Genomic DNA, 20,797 nt, shown 5'->3' with positions numbered 1-20,797 from the left:
CCAGCCCGTTTTTTTTTTTTTTTTTTTTAAGATTTATTTATTTATTATATGCAAGTACACTGTAGCTGTCTTCAGATACTCCAGAAGAGGGCGTCAGATCTCGTTACGGATGGTTGTGAGCCACCATGTGGTTGCTGGGATTTGAACTCCGGACCTTCGGAAGAGCAGTTGGGTGCTCTTACCCATTGAGCCATCTCACCAGCCCGCCCGTTTTGTTTTTAATGTAAGACCTAGAACTATTGTTTCAGTAGGCCGAATATGGGGGTCTACAGTATGAGAAGTCAGATCACAGGGCCCTCCATCTTAAATGTGGGCCCTGAAAAGATGTCCAAAGGGTGAATCAGCCCTGCAGTGGGTAGATAAGAGTGTGACATGGGAGGCAGTATGTTAGTGCTCACTAGTGTGTCACTGCGAGGCTTCAGTCCGTGGCCTGGGGCCCCCCTGGCTTCTGAGCCCGTATGTAGTAAGGCTGAGAGAGCATTTGCTGCAGCAGTGTGTCTGGCACCATTTTAGGATGTATGTGCCATCACATACCCTTGGGACGTTCTGCATAAAGGAAGTCGCTGTGATTGTATGTGCGTGTCTTGGTTAGCTTTTTACTGCTGTGATAAAACACCACAGCCAAAAGCAATGTGGGGAGGGAATGTTTTATTTCAGCTTATAGCTTGTAGTCTGTCATGAAGGGAAGTCAGGAGAATTCAAGGCAGGAACCGAGTAGAAGTCGGGGAGGAACTCTGTCTACTGGCTTGCTCTGCTTGGTTTGTGCCATCTTCTTTCAATTTTCTTTCTTTCTGTGGTTTTTCAAGTGTGTCAAGACATGGTTTCTCTGTAGCCCTGACTATCCTGGAACTCACTCTGTAGATGAGGCTGTCCTCAATCTGCCTGCCTCTGCCTATCAAGTGCTAGGATTAAAGGTGTGTGCCACCAGTGCCTGGTGTCAGCCTGCTTTCTTAGACCGCCTGGGCCACCTGCCCAGGGTGGCACCACCCACAGTGACCTGGACCCTCTTAGATCAGCCACCAGTCAAGAGAGTGTCCAACAGATTTGCTTGAAGACCAACCCTGTAGAAGCCTGTTCTCGATTAAGATTCCTTCTTCCCAGATGACCCCACCTGTGTCAAGTCCACATAAAAACTAGCCAGCTCAATGTATGTTCCTCTTAAGGCCCAGAATACATTGTTTTCTTCTATTGATATTTTCATGAGAGTGGCTGGCTAGGATTTGCTTTTATAGCTTGTGTATGGCTGGGGAATTTCTTGTTTTCTTAATGAAGAGTGAGCTGAGAATTTTGTTATTCCTTAAATCATAAATTATTTTATTTTGGGCTGGAGAGAAGGCTCATCAGTTAAGAGCACTGACTGCTCTTCCAGAGGTCTTAAGTTCAATTCCAAGCAACCACATGGTGGCTCACAACCATTGGTAATGGGATCTGATGCTCTCTTCTAATGTGTCTGAAGAGAGTGACAGTGTACTCATATGCACAAAATAAATAAATACGTATTTTATTTTATAGGTATGGGTGTTTTGCCTGCACGTATGTTTGTGTACCTGGGAGCTCAGAGGCCAGAGAGCTTCAGATCCCTTGGAGCTGGAGTGGGCATAGACATACTCTTGTAATCCCAGTACTTGAGAGGATGAAATGAGTTTGGGGTCAGCTCAGAATCCGTAAGTTCTCAGACAGCCTCAGCTAACATTTCAAGGTTGTGTCTAAGAAAACCAAAAGTATGACTTGGGCTAATGAAAAGCTGTGGTCTCTGCTGTGCAGCAGGGAGAAGGAAGCCTCCATGTACCCTGAGCCTACACGTGTCCTAACCTGTCTGCGTGCTGGCCCTTCTGGACAGTCACGGGCTAACTTAAGACCAAGGGTATCAGGGGACCAGTAGGACACAGCAAGACAGTTGTGGCCCTGCCGAGCTAGGCGCCCTTACTCCCGTGCCTTCTGATTGCTTAGTCTGCACACCCTCACCCTCCCAAACCCTGACCTCCTGTGCCCTTCCTCTACTCCAGAGCTGTTCCAGGTGGCACCCAGCTCCTTCTGTTGGGCCTTTGTGCCCTCCCTCACCACCTGATTCCTATTCGCCGTCTTCCCTGTTTTGTTAGTTTTTTTTGTTTTTTTTTTTCTTTCTTGTTACTGATGAGCTTCAGGGACGAAGACTCTTCTTCTTATATACCCCTGCTGAAACAGTGCTCCTGGCATGGCGTTTTCTAGACTGTTCTACCCTGATTCATGTGTGGGGGTCCAGGGCAGCCAATCCTGCCAGCATGGCCTCACCCGAGCAGCAGGCTTGCCTGGGGTCAGCAGGAGGCAGGAACCCAAGGACAAGCTGTGCAGCTCTGCTTGACCTGAGGGGGAGGCTAAGGAGTGAAGATGGCGACGTGGAATAGCGTGTGGGAGACAGAGAGAAGCCACACTCCCTTCAAGGATGTTCACACACCAGGTCCTAAGCCATCAGCGGAAGGTGGTCACGCTTTGGGTGTTCGCAGAGGTCTCTCCCCTGGTCACCTCTACTCAGGGTAGGTCTCAGTGAGGGCAGCTAGCACTGGGAGTGGTGGCTAAAACAGACATGGACTGACTTAGTCACTTCTCTCCAGCTCTACAAATGAGGGCAAAAGATGCCGCCGTGTTTGATAACCTGCCCAAACTGCAAAGAAGATGGCCAAGCGGACTTGTGTGTGCAGCCTGCAGGGTCAGAGTCCTAGCCACACCCTCCAAGGAGGGACTGATTTCCAGTCTTGGCTGTTGACACGCCTGACATTACCTTTGCTCTATAATCCACCGTCCCAGACCTTGACAAGACTCCCGATGTCATCTTTAGGAGATTGCTTCCATGCCGGAGGCCCCCCTTCTCCATCAACTGGGGCCGCCCCTCCCCCCCGCACCTTATTCACCAATCTCTAGCAGTCCCATACGGGTCATGGCTTCAAATTCCAGCCTTTTATTTTCTGTAGAAAGTCCCCAGCCTGACCTACCCCCAACCCCATACCCAGGGCTACCGGAAAGTGGAGAAGGTGTGAGTGTCAGTGCAGGAGGCGTAAGGCACACCCCGGGATCGAATCTGCAGGGTGTGGAAGGTGAGGGGTGGATTGGGGCCTGACGAGCCAGGGTTCAGGGACTCCATGTGGGGCTCCATCACGGTTACAGGGACTGCATAGAACAACACCTGTGGCCGGTCGTCATGGCGTCTCAGCGTGCCCTTGACCAGGAGGTGCAGGATACAGGAGAGGACATCAGAGCTCCTGCACGATCCTCCCCTGCCGAGGCTGCTGACCAGACCCCTCGGAGGACACGGGCCTTTCTCCCACGCTTCTAGCACCTGATACCATGATCAAAAGGAAAGGACAGGTCAAAAACCACAGTCCTTACCACTGTCTCCCATGTCAGTAACACGCTGGGACATGTGTCACACACTGAGAGGCTCCACCGTGAGTTAGATGCTTCAAATATGAGCCCACCATCACCTCTGGGCATGTCCCCTATGGCCATGCCCACCACTGCCTACCAGATAGACTAGCCGGTCAATGTGCAAGCCTTCATCCCCGTGAGCCTTGAGGATTCGGACAACAAGGCAATTCAGAAGGTTCCTCCTCTTCTCCATGTTCCGGCCCTCTTCGGCCTCAGCTTGCAGGTATGTCTGAGGTGGGATCAGCCACACGTTGCCCCTCCTCGGCCTGGGTTCCTCACTGTCATCTCGAATCTTGAGCACCCCTGAAAGGAACATGGGTCACTTGCCTGGGGAGGGCCCCCGAGTCCTGGCTCAGAGCAATCTTCTTTGGCCCTTAGTGCATACCTCCTGATACGTTCTTCTGCTCCTGAAGGTCCAAGGGACCTCTTGATGAGGTGAGAGGCCCGATGGCCCTGTGAAGCACATCTGGAGGGAGCTCTGAGATAGCCTGCAGGCTCTCAACAGACACCTCCTTAGAAGAGATACAAAGTGTTTAGATCCTCCCTGGGAGGAGTGCTGGGGAGGACAGAGGCAAGAGAACAGAATACAGGTGACAGAGTGAATAGGAGGGGCAGGCAGGGGGACAGGCCACCTTTTGGTTGTTGAGATGCAGCAGCAGCCACATCTGTACTGTGGACACATGCAGAATCTGATCCCCGAACTGCACCTCTGCCCGGCCCTGCCAGGTCCACTGGAGTCGCCTCTGTGGCTCTTTTTCTGAGCTGGAGCGGCTCTGACCTGGAGAAATGCCAGGTGGGGAATGGGAGGAAGAGGAAGGGTTAAGCTTTGCCTTGCTGGTCTCCGCAGTGTAGAGAGAGACCCGGGCAGGACTTCCGGGCATGGTGGCTTCTGATCTCAGCTTCTCTAAAAAGCTTTGGCTATCAAGGAGCCGGTCTGTGCCGAGCAGGCCGCAGCCATGCCCTCTGAGTTATGCAGAGACAGACTCGAGCCAGGAAGGCTTGCCCTCCTGCGCGTCGGGGGACTCCTGAGGGGGCGCTCCGCTCTTCACCTGCTCTTGTTGACCACGCTGGAGTCTGAGGCCCAGTGACTACTTTTGACACTAAATGTGACCCTTCAGAAAGGGATCTCACACCCACTCTTTGTATTTTCTGAGAGGGTCTCTTTATGTAGCTCCGGCTGACTGACGGTTCACTGTGCAGACCAGGCTAGACCCAAAACTCTTAAAGACCCAGTGGACTGCCTGCCTCTGGAGTTCTGAGATTAATGGTGTACTCGACATGCCTGGCCACACGCCCACCTATGGCCTCTCGTTCCTCCCAGTTCCTAAGAGATTCCTTCGGCCTGGACTCCAGCTAAAACTTACAGCCCCTCCACTTCCCCACACAGCCATTCTGTCCCCCAAAGGGAATCTTATCTCCTGTATCCTGTACCTCCTGAACAAGGGTGGCCTGTTTGTAGCCATCCAGGTTTCTAACCTCAGCATCTACCCCAACTTCAGGTCCCTTTCCTAGGAGCCTCCCCTGTCCCTCAGCCCAAGCCAAGGCCCTCTTCCCAGACGCTTACTCTTGCTGTAAAAGTTGGTGTAGTGGTTTATGGTCCCCCGCAGGTACGCGGGCAGGCATGTTGCCGGGTTGAGCATTTGGCAGACGGAGGCGACAGGCCAGAAGCGTGGCGTCAGGACAAGTACGCACACTTCCGGCATTGTTCCTTTATAATAGCGCTCCTCCTCATCCTCCTCATCCTCTCCTTCCCCTTCCTCCTCTCCCTCTTTCTTCCCTTGCTCCTCCTCCTCTGCCATAGCCACAGCCGCGGCCTCTCCGGCGGCTTCTTCCTTCTTGCTCTTGTCCTCTCTGCCACTGTCCTCATGGGCCACCTGGAAGGGGAACCGAGTCCACAGATGTTCAAGGCTACTTGCTCCCCGCTCACTCGTCCCTTCCCTGGGACCCACCTGTATCTTCTTTTCTGTGTCTTCCAGCTTCAGGAGCTCCTGATCGAGCTGCTGCAGCTGGTAAACGTGGAACTGACGCTGCAGCTCCTCTGAGACGTTCAGGCTCTGCAGCATCTGCTGGGGAAGACGGCTCGGGAAGCAGGGACCGATCTGCTCCAGCACGGCCCCCTCCAGCCAGCTGGAGCCTACACTCAGGAGACGATCAGCCATGTAGTGCCTGCAGTGCACACAGCCAGGCCAGGTTTCAGTGTGGGCGCCAGCATGGCCCAGGTTCTCACTCTGGCCTGCCTGTATATCAGACTCAGGCCATGTGAGCTGGCCCAGCCCCCAAACCAGCCAGCTTGCCTTCCTTCCCCACGTTCTACCCTATAGAGGCAGGAAGATCAGATCTAAACTCACTGGTAGTAATGCTCAAAGGTGGTGGCTATCTCCAGGGGAGAGAAAATCAGGACAGACTCCAGGCATCGCTGCAACTGTGCCAGCATCTCCATTCCCCGGGCTCCACCCATCCTACTGCCTTGGATCCTCTGGTCAATGTGCCGAGCAAACTGCTCGCTCACCTGAGCGGAGAGCGTAAGAAAACCACGGGTGAGTGAGCCAGGGGACAGAACAGAGAAGGGCAGAGAAAGCAGGTATGGATGACCACCACCGTCATCCACCGGTCAGCTTCCTCCACCACCCTCTTCAGGAGGCCCTGGAAGGAATCAGGACTAAGGAGCACACAGTCCCACAGAGCTGCAGCCACTGCAACCTGACAAGACACTGACATTAACAGCTGTGCAGGTCAGCAGTATTTTTTTTTTTNTGGTTATGAGCCACCATGTGGTTGCTGGGATTTGAACTCCGGACCTTCGGAAGAGCAGTCGGGTGCTCTTACCCGCTGAGCCATCTCACCAGCCCGCAGGTCAGCAGTATTAACAACTGAAAATTCAGCCTCCACCCCCCCACCCCGCCAAACTGTGTCTACAAATCAAATAACTCAAAAATCAAAGAGATCAACTAGGCATGGTGGCACACATCTATGATCCTAGCCCTTGAGAGATGGAGGCAGAAGGATTAGGAATTAGGGAGGGGCGGGGAGTATACCTAGAGTGCTTGCTTGCTAAGGCCATGGGTTCAATCCCTACCACCACATAAACAGGGATAACAAATGGTACGCGCCTAAAATGCTGGCGCTTGGGAAATAGAGGCAAGATCAGAAGTGCACAGTCATTCTTGGGCTACGCTGTAAGTTTAAAACCAGACTGGGGTACGTGAGACCCAGCCTTTGAAAGAAGTGGCATGGTAGCTCAACAAACCAAGACCTGGGAAGCATCGGCAGGTGGATCTCTGAGTTCAAGGCCAAGAGACCAATGACAGATACATGTTGAGTATCTGTCTGTCTGTCTGTCTGTCTATCTATCTGCTACGTGTAATGATTTTTTTTCCTAGTTTTCAATATATGGTCGTATCCAAAGGATCTGCTCATCACAGAAGAGAGACTGAGGAGGTCCACTTTGGGAAGACGGGGGAGAGTTTATAGGGAGAGGGCCAGGTAAGATACAGGAAGGGACTTACGTGGGCGGCCCTGAGGAAAGGGAGCCTCAGCACTGCATCGGCACAGCCATTCCGCATGGCCAGCAAGAAGGCAGCTCGTGGCCCAAACAGCTCCGAGCTGGACTTCTGCAGGATGTAATAGCGCTCGCAGTAGCGGGGTACAAAGTCATCATCTTTCCAGGACGAGGTCAGAAACTTGTTCATCTGAGAGGAAGGGGAAGGGGCGTGAGGAGGCAGCCAATGTGGGGCCACCACAGTGTCCCACCTCCAACTCCACACCTGTGGCTGCTCACCTGCTCCTCCACCACAGACCGCCAGCAGCGGGTCAGGTTCTTCATGATGCTACTCGGAAGGCCCCGGGTGATCAAGTAGCTCCAGTCATGGATTCTATTTCTGCCCTCTGTGGAGTGAGAAAAGTGTCAGAAGGCAAAGATGGACGGCCCCTCAAGGTTCCGAGGACGAGCCCTGAAGACCTTTCCCACATGCTGTGATGTTCATGAATGGAGTAGCACACAGTAGGACAGCCTGGACATGGGGGCATGGGGGTGTGGGGAGAAGAATGTGGGGACTCATGAGTGGGGTAGAGCTCCTGTTGGAGTCCCCAGGACTCACTGGATCGAGGGATGGCCACCACCGGAGGTGCTGCCTCACGGGGCTCCACGTGGACCAGGAGGTGGGTGAGGCGGCGAACCCGGGAGGAGAAAGCCGCGGCCCGGCTCTGGGGGTTGTAGGCAGCTTCCCTACATCCCAGGTACTGATCCAGCAGCCAGCCCAAGGAGCTGGTGCCGTCCTCATCTGGAGGGTGAGAATAACACACCTAAGGAGGATGGCTCGTCTCTGGGGAAGTAGAGAGGTTGAGCTCACCAAGGGACAGCGAAAGGCCAACCATACAAAGTAACACAGTGAGAGGAGCAGTCCAGCCTGGAAGATGTGGGGCTGGAGGTCACACACACACACACACACACACACACACACACACACACACACACACGCGCGCGCGCGTGATAAAAGGCCAAGAGCAAAGACCCCAGGAGACACTGAGGAGCAGGGCAGTGTGTGGCTGGTTACCAGGAGAGGTAATGTTCTGCACCAGGGGGCTGACCAGCGCCTCCCAGCAGGTCTTGCTCAGTGCTTGGGCGGCCTCCATGTCAGGAAGGAAGTGTTCTGCAAAATTCTGTTCATGGCGCAGAGCCCCATTTAGCCTGGGGAAGAGGAGGAAGAGTTCGGGCCCTAAGGCTTCCGTGACTCAGCACGCAGCCAGCACCCAGGGCAATCTTTCAGAAGAACCCTGGACTAGCAGGATGCTTCCTCCACTCTGCATTCGGAGAGATCTCTTATCTTTTCTTCTTGTCATCCCCCTCACCTCAGAAGGCTTTGACCTTCCCCAAGCCTTAGAACAGACCCATCTCCAGGCCTCCCAAGGACCCACCCAGAGTCCATGAACCTGACCTACCACACAGACACACACATGCAAGCTCTCACATACCTAGAACTCAGGTGCAGGAGGCTCCGGCGGTCCTCTGCTATGTCCTGACTCCATGCCTGGGCCCGAACCATGTAGAAGAGGCGTGTGTGTCGGCACAGTTGCTCTCGGAACACTGGCCAGAAGGTGGGCTTGGGGCCCAGCACCTCCAGGCCCCGGATGCGCGTGTTGATGCCGCCCTGTTACACATGAGACCTGTAGCTGGCCCCACATCCTCCTTGGCATAGCTTTTGCCCCATGAACCAACCCCAGGCCCCAGCTCAAAATCTAAAGACATCATCAGGCTCAGGGCTGCCATAGGATATAGTTTGGTGACAGACATCTGGGTTTTGTCGCTTGGCTGGGGGCTCAGAGACCTGCAGCAGGTCCTCACACCCCACCTGCTGACAACGCTTTATTCGGATCTGGATGATGGGCCAGAAGCGGGTCAGGTTCTCCAGGAGGATCACGCGGCTGGCGTACGGCATCACGTTTACCTGTGAGGGGCAGGGAGGGCTATCATCTCGTATGTGTAGACAGAACTACTAATAACAGCCATGTCAGCTCCAGCCCTCTTATAAATCCCTCCATCCTCCACTCCAGGGACACACAGGGCTCCTGACCAAGGGGCTTTAGGGCCTCTCCCATCGCGTCATGCCCTCACATAGGCGCAAGGACAGCAGGCTAGTCTGTGTGGGGCTCACTGTGTGTAGGGGTTAGGAACTCAGACTTACAAGGGAAGAGAGGGCCTACAAGGGGTGGGCCAAGGCATAAGGCTCCTTACCGTGTTGAGTTCTTTATTAACAGACTTGATGCTGTTGCCCCCGCAAACCACCACCCAGGCTGGCATGTAGCTCGAGTCCTCGCCAGCCACCAGTAGAGTCAGCTGCCTGGAGCGGGGGGGAAGAAGAACCAATGGGAAGTGGGATCCATCGCGACCACACTCAAGAGCCCAGGTAACTCTGGCAGGAACAACACAGTGCAGAGCCATCCATGAGCCTGTGGGGGCTCATTACCTGATGATGACACCCGGGCGCATGTGTAAGGTGATGAAGTGGGAGCCGGCCCTGCCACTGGACTCCCAGTAGGTCTTGGGGTTGCGGTCTGTCAGCCTGCTGGCCCGCTGTGGGTTGGAAGACACTTCCACCTTCTCCCAGTACCTGTTTTTCTTCATTTCCTCACTGGAGCCTGGGGGTGACGGGGGAGGGGGGGAAGGTCATAACCCAGGTACGTACAAAGGGGAAACCCGGTGACGGTAAATTAAACAGATCGGGAACAGACACTAACCCTGGCACAGATATCTGAGAAACACATCAAAGAAAGGGATTTGGATGGGCCGGTGGGTTCGTCTGTGCTCTTCAATCTGGCCCAGGACCATCTGGAGCCGGAACATCAGAGAAGGGAGGGACACAAGGCTCAGGCAAGACCCAAATGGAGGAAAGGTCAAACAGTAAAGGGATGAACATCTCCAGGCTCACTCGAGCTGGCGCCCGATCCCCTGCCATTGCTCAGCATCCACCTTCTTAGGTAGCTCAGAACCTCCACTGCCCATCCTCCTGCCCTCCCTCCTGCCTTCCCTCCTGTCCTTCCTGCCCTCCTTCCTGCCCTCCCTCCTGTCCTTCCTCCTGCCCTCCCTCCTGTCCTCTTTCTCCTGCCCTCCCTCCTGTCCTCTCCTGTCCTTCTTCCTGCCCTCCTTCCTGCCCTCCCTCCTGCCCTTCCTCCTGTTCTCCCTNCTGTCCTCTCCTGTCCTTCTTCCTGCCCTCCTTCCTGCCCTCCCTCCTGCCCTTCCTCCTGTTCTCCCTCCTGCCCTCCCTCCTGTCCTCTCCTGCCCTCCCTCCTGTCCTTCCTCCTGCCCTCCCTCCTGCCCTTCCTCCAGTCCTCCCTCCTGTCCTTCTTTCTGCCCTCCTTCCTGTTCTCCCTCCTGTCCTCTCTCTCCTGCCCTCCCTCCTGTCCTCTCTCCTGCCCTCCCTCCTGTCCTTCTTCCTGCCCTCCCTCCAGTCCTCCCTCTGGCCCTCCTCGTGCCCTCCCTCCTGTCCTTTCTCCTGCCCTCCCTCCTGCCCTCCTTCCTGACCTGAATGCAGCCGCCCAGGATGTTGGTGGTGAGTTTCCGGTAAAGGTGGGCATGCTTCTCACACTTGAACACCATATCCCGCAGCTCCTGAGCCAACTCCAGTTTCCCTCGGTGCTTTTCCAGGACCTTGGAGATGGCGTCCCGAGCTCCTAGCTGGTTTAGTATCACCGCATAGTCCCGGCTTGTGGTAGTCAGGCGGTGTAGGAAAAAGATTAGTTCCTGGAGCACCTGAGAGGGGATGTCAAGGGTGCAGTGAAGAAAGAGGCAAGTCTGGGCTACATGGGCAGCTGTGGTGATTCATGCCCACTCTGTGCTGGGAGCTGAGCAAGGCAGTGTGTGGAAGTAATATAAACACCAGGTGCAGTTAGCAGAACAAGGTCAAACCTATGGGAAGAGCCTCCCTGACTGAGCCCTGGAGCTCTCAGCCACTGAGTGTGTGCGGAGCAGGTAAAGAACCCTTGGTTCTTTGATTCAGCTGTGGCCCCCAGGAACCAGTTGCAGGGTTGGTGCTGAGATGTGCAGGCCCCCAGCGCAGACACTTAAGAGGGCTGGCAGGGGAGAGAGAAGGCCTAAACTTTACTGACCCTCAGTAAGAACAGCTTGGAGACTGAAGGCATCACTTTGGGATACTCATTAACATCACTGCCTTTGACCCTTCTGATGCCTCCTGCACCCAGGACCTCTGATAGGAAAGTCCTGGGAGCCCCTCACTCCCTCACTGAAAAGCTTTTTTAAATTTTTATTTGAATTTTACATGTGTGAGTATTTGCCTTGCACATACGTATCACACCATGTACGTGCATGGAGCTAGGAGGAGCTTATCTGACTCCCTGGAACTGGAGGTACAGATGGCTGTGAACTGCCCGCCCCGTGGGTGCTGGGAGGTAAATCTGCATCCTCTGCAAGAGCAGGGAACGCCTTCCCCTTCCTCAGGAGGGCCTGGCTGGAAGGCAGTCCACAGAGCTTGTTCCGATTTGCATAAGGAAGCACGGGATGGACTAATAATTAATACAGTGGGTTACCAGCAAGGACACTGAGACAATAGGAATCAGGTAAGAGCCAGGATGCTCAAGGACTACCTTGTGCCATTTTGACTTGTGAACTTTGTGAATGTATTACCTATTTAAAAAATAAAATAACATTTCACTTTAAAAGCAAGAACACCAAGATCCTGTTGTGTCCTCCAATGTCTCACCTGGGGCGGGGGAGTGGGGGAGCATGGGGGGGTGTCTACCTCACTGCTGTCCTCCCCATCCCTCAGCTTCTCCCCAGAGTGGGACAGGGTTACCTCTCGGTCAGTATTGGGAGACCGAAGGCAGGTCATGCAGGCGTCCATGGCCTCGTGCCAGGGTAGCAACAGCGCCTCAGGGAAGTTCACCAACTGCATCAAGATTCTAGGGGGAGAGACAGAGGCAGAAAGGCAGAGAGAGGTCAGTGTGGCGTGAGGCCTTCCCGTGTCCAACCCTGCCCCTCACTGCCCCCCCACCTGAGCACAGTGAGGTGCAGGGCCTTGTGGCTGGCAGAAGTGTCCAGGCTCCGCATCAGTGCAAGGAAGGGCTGGGGCTGCTCCTGGAGCTGGAGCAAGCAGGACTTGACCTCGGTTTCCCGGGGAGCCTCGGAGCCCAGGGCTTGTTCCAGATCCACAATGAGCTTCCCTTCGGGGCCCAAGCTCTCCACCAGACGCTGCAGGGCGGGGCTGGCACTCTGAGGTGGGGCATCATCTTTGGCTGAAGGAACAAGAGGGTGGTAAGAATTGGCAGTACCGCCACGCAATGGTAGCGCACGCCTTTAATCTCAGCACTTGGGAGGCAGAGGCAGGCAGATTTCTGAGTTTGAGGCCAGCCTGGTCTACAGAGTGAGTTCTAGGACAGCCAGGGCTACACAGAGAAAACCTGTCTCAAAAAAAAAAACAAAAAAAACAAAAAGAATTGGCAGTACCTGCATCAGGCAGCTTGTGACACCTGTAACTGCAGACCCAACTATCTGACAGTGTCATTTGGCCCAGTAAGGTATCTGTATTCACACGCACAAACCCACACATACACATATAAATAAAACTGGGGGCTGGCGAGATGGCTCAGCAGGCAAGAGCACTGCTTTTCTGAAGGTCCTGAGTTCAAATCCCAGCCACCACATGGTGGCCCACAACCTTCTGTAATGGGATCTGATGCCCTCTTCTGGTGCGTCTACCAGTGTACTTATCTATAATACTAGACAAATCTTTGAGTCGCAGTGAGCGACAATTCCCAACAACCACATGAAGGCTCACAGCCATCTGTACAGCTACAGTGTGTACTCATATACATAAAAGTCAATAAATAGGGCTGGAGAGACGGCTCAGTGGTTAAGAGCACCGACTGCTCTTCCGAAGGTCCTGAGTTCAAATCCCAGCAACCACATGGTGGTTAAAAAAAAAAAAAAAAAGTCAATAAATAAATCTTAAAAAGTAAAACAAAATCTTAAAGAGCAACTGAACATGTGAGTAGTTCATTCTTGTAATCCTGAGACTACAGATGGTGGAGAGAGCTAGCAAGAACCAGGGCGGCATGAGACCTTGCCTAAAAAAAAAAAAAAAAAAAAAAAAAAAAAAAAGAAAGAAGAAAGAGAAAGAGAAAAATAGAGAAGGGCGGGAGGGAGGGATCCAGGTTCAGTTCCTAGCATTCACAGAGCAGCTCACGACTATCTAGAACTTCACCTCCAGGAAAGCCAGTGCCCTTTTCTGACCTCTGTGGGCACTGCATCCATAGGGATAAAATAAAATAATTTTTTTTGCAGGGGGGCTTGGTAGTTTTGAGACATGGTTTCTCTGTGTAGCCCTGGCTGTTCTGGAATTTGCTCTGTAGACCAGGCTGGCCTCAAACTCAAATATCTGTGTGGACCACCACACTCAGGCAAAATAAAATCAATTTAAATAAAAGAAAGATAAATGACAGCTGAGGAATGACATCTGTAATTATCCTTGGGTCTGGACATACAGACGCACACGCATACACACACGCACATCGTAAGTTTCTGCGATTGTGAGTAGGGTATCTCAGAGAAGATGGCACACTGTTGGAGGAGACACCTCCTGGAGGACACTTTCCCAAGGCAGGTCTCTGCTGCTATCTGCAGGGCACTCACCTTCAGACTCTTGATCGGCTCCGAATAAATTCGGCTGGGCACCTGGCACAAATGGGAAGCTTAGATGCCCTACCAGGACTTCGGGCCCATACTTCCTGTAGACACTGCAGCTGAACAGGTCCCTCAGAGCACTGTCATCAAGTTGCTGAGGCAGAGACAGCAGCAGGTCCTGGGCCAAGTCAACGGGCACGGTTAGCTCAGGCAGCATCTCGTAGTCCAGAACATTCTATGGGGAAGAAAGTCAGCCTGTTGCAGCTGAGCGAGCAGACGGTGAGAGATCCTCGGTGAGAATGGGGATCTCTCTACACACACATCAACCATTCTAAACCTCTTGTGGCTGGCAGCCCACCGACCCTTGCATCTCTGAACACTCCAGACCCCTCCGCTGTGGGCCCCTGAAGCTGTCCGACCTCTGCTTCACTTCCCGAGCGTCCGAATGTTCGGTGCAGACCTGCTGGGGACACTTCCGAGGGGTGCCTACCTCCTCATCCAGGTGGTCCTGCAGGAGATCCACGACGTGCTGTCGCTCTGCCTCACTTAACTGCCGGATGAAGAAGAAGAGCTCCCACCACTCAGCCTGGGTCAAGTGCTCTCTCTCCTCCCTGTCTTCCTCCTCGGGCACCACATAAGGCTCGGCAAAGAGCTGCGTTATGGGCTTCCAGCGCTGGGATGGCGGGACTGTGTAAACGGGGCGTGGCAACAGCCAAGTCACTGCCTGCCCAGGTAGGCCTCTCCCTCTCTGCTCAGCGCCAACCCCGCCCAGAGCTCACCGATGCTCAGTGCTCCATTGGCCCCTGGCTCCTGTAACTCGGCAATATCAATCACATCCTCAATGTCTTCCTCAAAGCCCAAGATCTCTAGCATGTGCCAGTGCACCCAGTAGGTCTGGCCTGTTGAATCCCACAACACCTGGAGGGTTGGAGGGGGGAAGAGGGAAGGGGAAAGAGGAGCTGCTATTGACCAGCTAAGCCCAGTGTTGGGGCTCATGGCCCATAGGTGACCACCTCAAATAGCAAACCACTGTCTATAGACTATATGGACTGTATATGTAACAGTGTGTACAGACAGCCTCACCTTCCTCCTCAGCAATGCCCTCTACTTCCTTACTCCCTTTAGTCTACTTTTGTTTTTACTTTCTTGCAGATGGGGGTCCCAAACTGAACTCAACACTGCTATGTGGCCATGGCTGGCCTTGAACCCCCGATCTTTCTGCCTCTCTCTACCTCCCAAGTACTGGGATTACAAGCACCGCTACCACGCCTGGATCCTCTCTGTCTTTGATACCATGACTCCGTGCTTCCTTCTGGCCTCAAAATAACCCCCACCTTCCAAATTCCGATTGATCGGTTTCTTCTTGTGTCTGAAGTTCGTTAGCTTCCGTATTCCAAGGGCTCCGTGTCCTTTCAACCACTGATGTCTTTGACCTCTGGATCTTAACCAAGCCCCAGTGTTGAATGCCCAGTGTGTATGCCTCACCCAGAATGAAATGTCAGTGTCGCGGTACTGTAGAACCCTTACCTGCACAGGGGGCACGCCATCATTGCTCTGTCGGAACTGGCCCTCATCCCCTGCAGCGATCTCCTCGTAATTCTCCAGCATCCGTACCCGCATCCCGGGCCGCAGCGTGTCCCGCACATACAAGGCATAGGTATTGAAACTGGCAAACGAGGCGCGGGGGCGAAACCGCCTCGACCTCCTGATACGCTGGGTGTAGGGGCGGAACTCTGGTGGCCTAGGCTGGTAAGTGGGGGAGGAAGACCTCTCGGGTGTGCTCGATGCCCTGTCCCAGCGCATAGCCTGCACAAGCTCAGAGATCAGAGTGCCCATGGCCATACTGAATTCCAGTTCCAGCCGGCCCCGCCCTACATTCAACTCCTCAGGAATGAAGTTGTTCTGGGCTCCTTGATCCCCTGCATTGCCATTCAGCCGATCCAGGAGGAAGGTGACGTGCAGGTAGCGTTTCACCAGGGAGAAGAGCAGCCGTCCTGGGACCTGTGGGATACACCTTTGACTCTCACCCATCTTGTCTCATCTTCTGCCCTCTTTCCACAGTACCCTCTGTGGCAAGTCCACAGCTCCCACTACCTCGTACCCTCCTCACAAGATACCTGTGGCAGCTGAACGCCCTCGAAAGACATCGGGTGTTCCGTGAGAGTAGCCTGGGCGAACAGTGCAAGCAGAGCGCAGCGGCTGTCAAAATCCAGGTGTTTTTCAATGGCCTCTTGTTGGCTCAGTGACAGAAGGATCTGGGTCCGGGTCCCTGAAACCCACACTTCCAATCAGAAACAGCTCCCCAAGCGCAGTCTTGCCGGGATCTCTCCTAGCTTTCTACTCACTACCAATCCTGTGCCAGCACTTGTTGGGGATGACATATTTTGTTGATTTGCTTCAAGAGCCAAAGTTTACTATCACACACACACACACACACATTCTGAAACAGTCTAAGCTCTTCTTCTGCATAAAAGCAAATGGATTAATATGTTCTTGGTTATTCAGTCTTTCCCCCCTCCGCCCCGTCCCGCCCCCCCCTCCTGCAACAAACATTCCCCCAAACCCGCCCCCTCTTTTTTCTTCCAACTTAAAGTGAACAACAGAACCATTCTATACAGATGAGGTCAGAAGGTCTTGTCCCAATGTCCTCTGAATCCCTGAGCCGACCTAGCCCCTCTCCTGTTCTCCCTCTCCCACTCCACCCACACTTGTCCCTCACCAGCATCGTGGGAGGCCAGAGCTTGGATCATCCGGCCTGCGCTCCAGCGGATCTGATAATCAGGACTGCTCAACATGTGCATGAGCAAGTCCAGAACCCTGCGGTCTTTGAAGACGCCAGTGAGGGGCTCAATGCTGGCATAGGCACTGAGTACATGGACCGTGTGAAGGAGAGGCGCAGGAGGCATGGTGCCCACGCACTCCTCCAGCTGCCGAAGGGCCCTCTGAATCAAGGACTTCACGTCTGTTTCCATCTCCCCCAGCACCGACTTGTCGAGGGCCCCGGCCTCCGCAGACTCTCGCGAAGGTGCGATGACTTGGCCATTTTCCCCCAGCATCTTGTGGCAGTTGGCATAGATCTCATCGTCAGACATCCATAGCAGGATATGCTCAGCCTTGCAGTCCACTGTAGAGTCCCGGTCCCCATCATCTCCGCGCCTGAGGATGAGCCAGCGGATCTGATACTCAGGGTGCCCATTATGGCCAACTCGTTGGCGGATCAATTCATCTGGATACGCGTGCAAGCCAGGCCCCAGGGGTACCCTGAATTCCCTGTATCGGAGCTCCCCTACCATCGTGGCACCTGAGACACACAAGGAAGAGAGAAAAGGCAAGCTAGAGTGAGAGGGAGGTCAGAAAACAAGGGCATCCAGGAGTTGGAGGAGCGAAAGCAGCCACAGCTGTTATTCTGGGTGGGGTAAAGTTGGGCCTGCTTCGGCCGGTGAGACCTGGACTGCACAGAACATTGCGGAGTTTGTTGTTCAAGAGCAAAATATCGGACCTAAAAGGTCTCTAAGGCTCAGCCTCGAGTGGGTTCGGTTCGGAACAACCGGAAGGGCAGTGGCACAGAGCAGTGTTGGATTTACAAACGACGCCCAAGATCCTGGGACAGATAAAGGTAATTTAGGAAAACGGGTGTGTGAGGGCACAGAACTGTGTCGGAGGGGGATGCGATCTCTAGACTGAAGCACTGGGTTGTGAGGCCCAAAGGAAAGGGCACAGAAATGGCCATCAGCAAAGTACGACGGGCTGGGAGAAGGGGAAGGAATGGGAGACATCCATGACCAGAGGCGCGAGGCCGGGAGAAGGGTGCATCAGGGGTCCGATGGATAAGCGGCGCGAGGCTTGGTGGATGGGAATCAAGACCCGAGAGGGTCCGGAAAGGGCGTGGTGGGATAGGATGGGGAGGTAGGCCCAGTAAAGGAGAGTCCCGAAGCTCGGTTGGGAAGGGGACCCGAGGCTCCGCGGTCGATCGGAAGCCCAGAATAGGGGCAGGGGCCGCGGTGGGGCTCTGGCCACCTCAGAAGTCCGCCGGGATCCTGGCGCGAGGCCTGTCCTTTGCAGAGCTAGGGACGCGCGGTACACGATGGCGGCTGCGGCGCTGGCGAGTGTTTGGGCCCCGCCTGGGCCCCCTGAAGGGGTCTAGGCGCAGAGGAGGGGGCGTGCCTCTGCAGGAGACAGGCGGGCAGAGGGCGTGGCCAGCAGAGGCCTTCGAGGCGCGCCGGCGCACTGCCCGCCGCAGGGTGGAGCCTAGTGCTGGCTGGGGCTCCAGGCGCTCCGAGGCTCCGCCGCCTGCTCCAGCCACCGCTCGTTTCCGCCTGATTTAGCGGAAAGCTGGGGGCCGGGTGCCACCTGGACGACACGGCCCTCTAGTCCTGCACCGCCCTTTCCTCTTCCTCCTAGTCCTCCTTCCTGCTGCCGGAAGTGCCTTCCCATTTCCCAAAGCCAGAACTGGATAGGACCTGGAGGTCATTTCTGCCCCCTCCCCATCCGTTTTTTCCATCCTCTTCCCTCTATCCTTATTTACTTCTCGTCCACTCTGTACCGCGCCCTCCCAAGTGAAAAGGTAGTGACAGATAAAAACAAGGGACATTTTATTAGAATCTAGGGTAATCAGTTTTGGGCAGCAGCGGAGGGCAGCTTCACATAACTCTTCATGGGCGGCAGTGGCCGAATCTTTCTGCCGGCCCAGCCTCCCTTGCGTTGCCACAGCCCACTGTTAGGCCTCTTGCCCAGCCAGCGGTTCCGCCCTGCCTTGCCAATGACGCGCTGGTTATGGTTAACGTTGGAAACCCGGCCTACAGTTGCAGTACATGACTCCAGCACCTGACGAGAGAAGCAGACAAGAACGCACCGGTGGGAACACGAGGATAGCAGGGGCAGTGTTGGGAGCACTACTCTGGGTGGCTTCTTACACTCAATGAGGAACGGGAGAAGGGAAAAACGCAAATCATTAGAATATAAACGTGGGTCCAACAATGAATGAAAAGTTAAGGAAAAGACTCCCCATATCTATTTTTGTGTCTGTGGTTTTCTTTTGGAGTCAGGGTCTGGGAAGGTATGTAGTCCTGGCTGACCTGGCACTGCACCAAGACACCCCTGCCTCGGGCTCTTGAGAGATGGATTAAAAGCCAGTTTCAACCTGGTGGTTCAACCCAAGTCTGTCTTTTTCTGGTTTTCTGAGAAAGCCTAGGTGGCTTGCTTCTTTTGCCTCAGTGTCTGGGATGCTGGGATTACAGGCATGGAGGGCCAGGCCTGGCTGAGAAAGGCACCCTGACTATTAAGGTACCGTCCTGATCCGGCATGCTTAGTCAGGTAGCAGAAACAGAGCAGACATTGATGGAGGCAGTGCCTGGCATCATAAACACTTGGGAGATAGTGAGGATGTTCCACAATTTCCTTCTTTGCCGGCCCCTCCCAGTTGTGCCCACACACACCTGCATCTGCCTCTTAGATGGCAGCTGGATAATGGCTGTCCCGTTCACCTTCCGAAGCAGCACACCACATGTCCCTGGGTAAGGGGGAAACAGCTTGGCTACTCTCCACAAATCAGAGGGAGGTTTCCATGGGGATCTGAAGCCACACGCCACCCTTCCTGTACCCTTCAGGGGCACATGAAACACAGAAGACCATATGCTATGATCTAGGCTAAAGCACAGATTGATCCTCTCATTGTTTGTTTCTTCCTGGCCTTGGGACAGATGTGGGTAGCTTTCGTGCCCATACCTGCTGCTCGGATATACTGGGCTCCCCGGCCCGGCTCGCTCTCTACGTTGTTGATAAGGGTTCCCACAGGCAGCGCCCCAAGTGGATGTGCATCCCCCTCCTGGGCGGCCACTAGAAGACAGGATGTCATCAGCACTAGACCCAGCAGCCTCCAGGCCACACATCCACCAGCCATCCCTCACCTGCCATCCGGCCTATGTGGTTAGAGTTCAGGATTATATCTCCTGCCTTCATGTTTTCCGTGGCAATGATCCAGCGCTTCCGGCTGCCTCCAGCAACCAGAGCTATGTCTGCAGACCTGTTCAGGATGATGGACAAAGTCTACATTTTTTGAGAAGCTACAAAACAACAATCCAGACCACACCATCTTCATTTCCCATCCCAAACTCACCTACAAGGATCATAGCGCACTACCACAACCTTCTCCTCAAAGGGTCCTGGTGCCGTTTCCTTTTCTGGCCGGAACCGTAGAAAGTCAATCATGCGGTAATTCTGTTTGTGGCCTCCACCAATACCGTGCACTCGGATACGGCCTAGAGTCAAGACAGTTCAGGGATGTGGTTCAGGTTAGAATAGCTCTCAGCCTAGCCTGGACAGTAGTACTCCCTCACTATTATATCACAAATGGAAAAAACACAAAGGGTTGGTGGTGTAACTCAGCAGTACACAGCTTGCTTTGTGAGTGCTGAGGTTCCAGGTTCGAGCCACAGCTTGTGGGTGTACTGAGGCCAGGGCATCCTTGCAAAAGTAGTGGGGTAACACTTACATGGCTCAATAAAAATATGATTACATGGGACTGGTGAGATGGCTCAGCAGTTAAGAGTGCCACTGCTCAAGCCAGGCGTGGTGGCACACCCCTTTAATCCCAGCACTCAGGAGGCAGAGGCAGGCAGATTTCTGAGTTCGAGGCCGGCCTGGTCTACAAAATGTGTTCCAGGACAGCCAGGACTGCACAGAGAAACTTTGTCTCAAAAAAAAAAAAAAAAAAAAGAGTAGCACTGCTCTCCCAAAGGTCCTGAGTTCAAATCCCAGCAACCACATGGTGGCTCACAACCATCCATAATGAGATCTGATGCCCTCTTCTGGAGACAGCTACAGAGTACTTACATATAATAAATAAATAAATCTTTAAAAAAATATGATTACTAAAATTGTATGAAACAAAGTTTTCAGATTATTGAATTCAGTAAGCTTCCTGGGAGGGATATAAACTGGACTCCCATCATTTAAGCTGTTATGAATGTTGGGCCCTTGTGTTGAGCAGGTGATCTGTTTCTCTGTGTTCTATTCTTCAGTTTCAGTCATGACCCACACAGCAAGATGCACCTCAATGACATCTTACAAGCTAGAGTGCACTGCTATAGACATCCAGGAAGCTAATGCAGCCGGGCAGTGGTGGCGCACACCTTTAATCCCAGCACTTGGGAGGCCGAGAGGCAGGCGAATTTCTGAGTCCGAGGCCAGCCTGGTCTACAGAGTGAGTTCCAGGACAGCCAGGGCTACTCAGAGAAAGCCTGTCTCCAAAAAAAAAACGGGAAG

General features: G+C 53.9%; 2 protein-coding genes across 2 annotated transcripts in view; both read right to left on the bottom strand.

Moving 5' to 3' along the window:
- Positions 1-2,917: 2,917 nt before the first annotated feature.
- Positions 2,918-17,905, bottom strand: Cul7 (cullin 7). The gene is made up of 26 exons (XM_021217600.1): positions 17,552-17,905; positions 16,254-16,835; positions 15,652-15,803; positions 15,062-15,535; positions 14,314-14,452; positions 14,025-14,221; positions 13,544-13,769; positions 11,907-12,147; positions 11,709-11,814; positions 10,421-10,648; positions 9,637-9,727; positions 9,366-9,537; positions 9,134-9,239; positions 8,751-8,846; positions 8,374-8,549; positions 7,956-8,089; positions 7,500-7,682; positions 7,181-7,287; positions 6,909-7,091; positions 5,751-5,911; positions 5,352-5,568; positions 4,967-5,276; positions 4,035-4,180; positions 3,788-3,914; positions 3,500-3,705; positions 2,918-3,313 (listed from the first exon to the last, which is right to left on the bottom strand). Exons 2-26 carry the CDS (start codon positions 16,825-16,827, stop codon positions 2,990-2,992), a joined length of 5,076 nt encoding a protein of 1,691 aa, XP_021073259.1. The 5' UTR covers positions 16,828-16,835; positions 17,552-17,905; the 3' UTR covers positions 2,918-2,989.
- A 204-nt stretch (positions 17,906-18,109) lies between these two features.
- The window catches only part of Mrpl2 (mitochondrial ribosomal protein L2), a 4,369-nt gene continuing 1,681 nt past the window's right edge, over positions 18,110-20,797 (bottom strand). Inside the window, exons 3-7 of the mRNA XM_021218201.1 lie at positions 19,650-19,791; positions 19,441-19,556; positions 19,259-19,369; positions 18,970-19,043; positions 18,110-18,358 (exon numbers count right to left, since the gene is read on the bottom strand). Coding sequence (XP_021073860.1) covers positions 18,146-18,358; positions 18,970-19,043; positions 19,259-19,369; positions 19,441-19,556; positions 19,650-19,791 — 656 coding nt within the window. The 3' untranslated portion in view covers positions 18,110-18,145. The remainder of the gene's footprint in view (positions 18,359-18,969; positions 19,044-19,258; positions 19,370-19,440; positions 19,557-19,649; positions 19,792-20,797) is intronic.

The sequence above is a fragment of the Mus pahari genome, chromosome 18 (assembly GCF_900095145.1).
Source record: "Mus pahari chromosome 18, PAHARI_EIJ_v1.1, whole genome shotgun sequence".
Classification (NCBI taxonomy): domain Eukaryota; kingdom Metazoa; phylum Chordata; class Mammalia; order Rodentia; family Muridae; genus Mus; species Mus pahari.
This window is presented reverse-complemented; position numbering and strand designations above follow the sequence as displayed.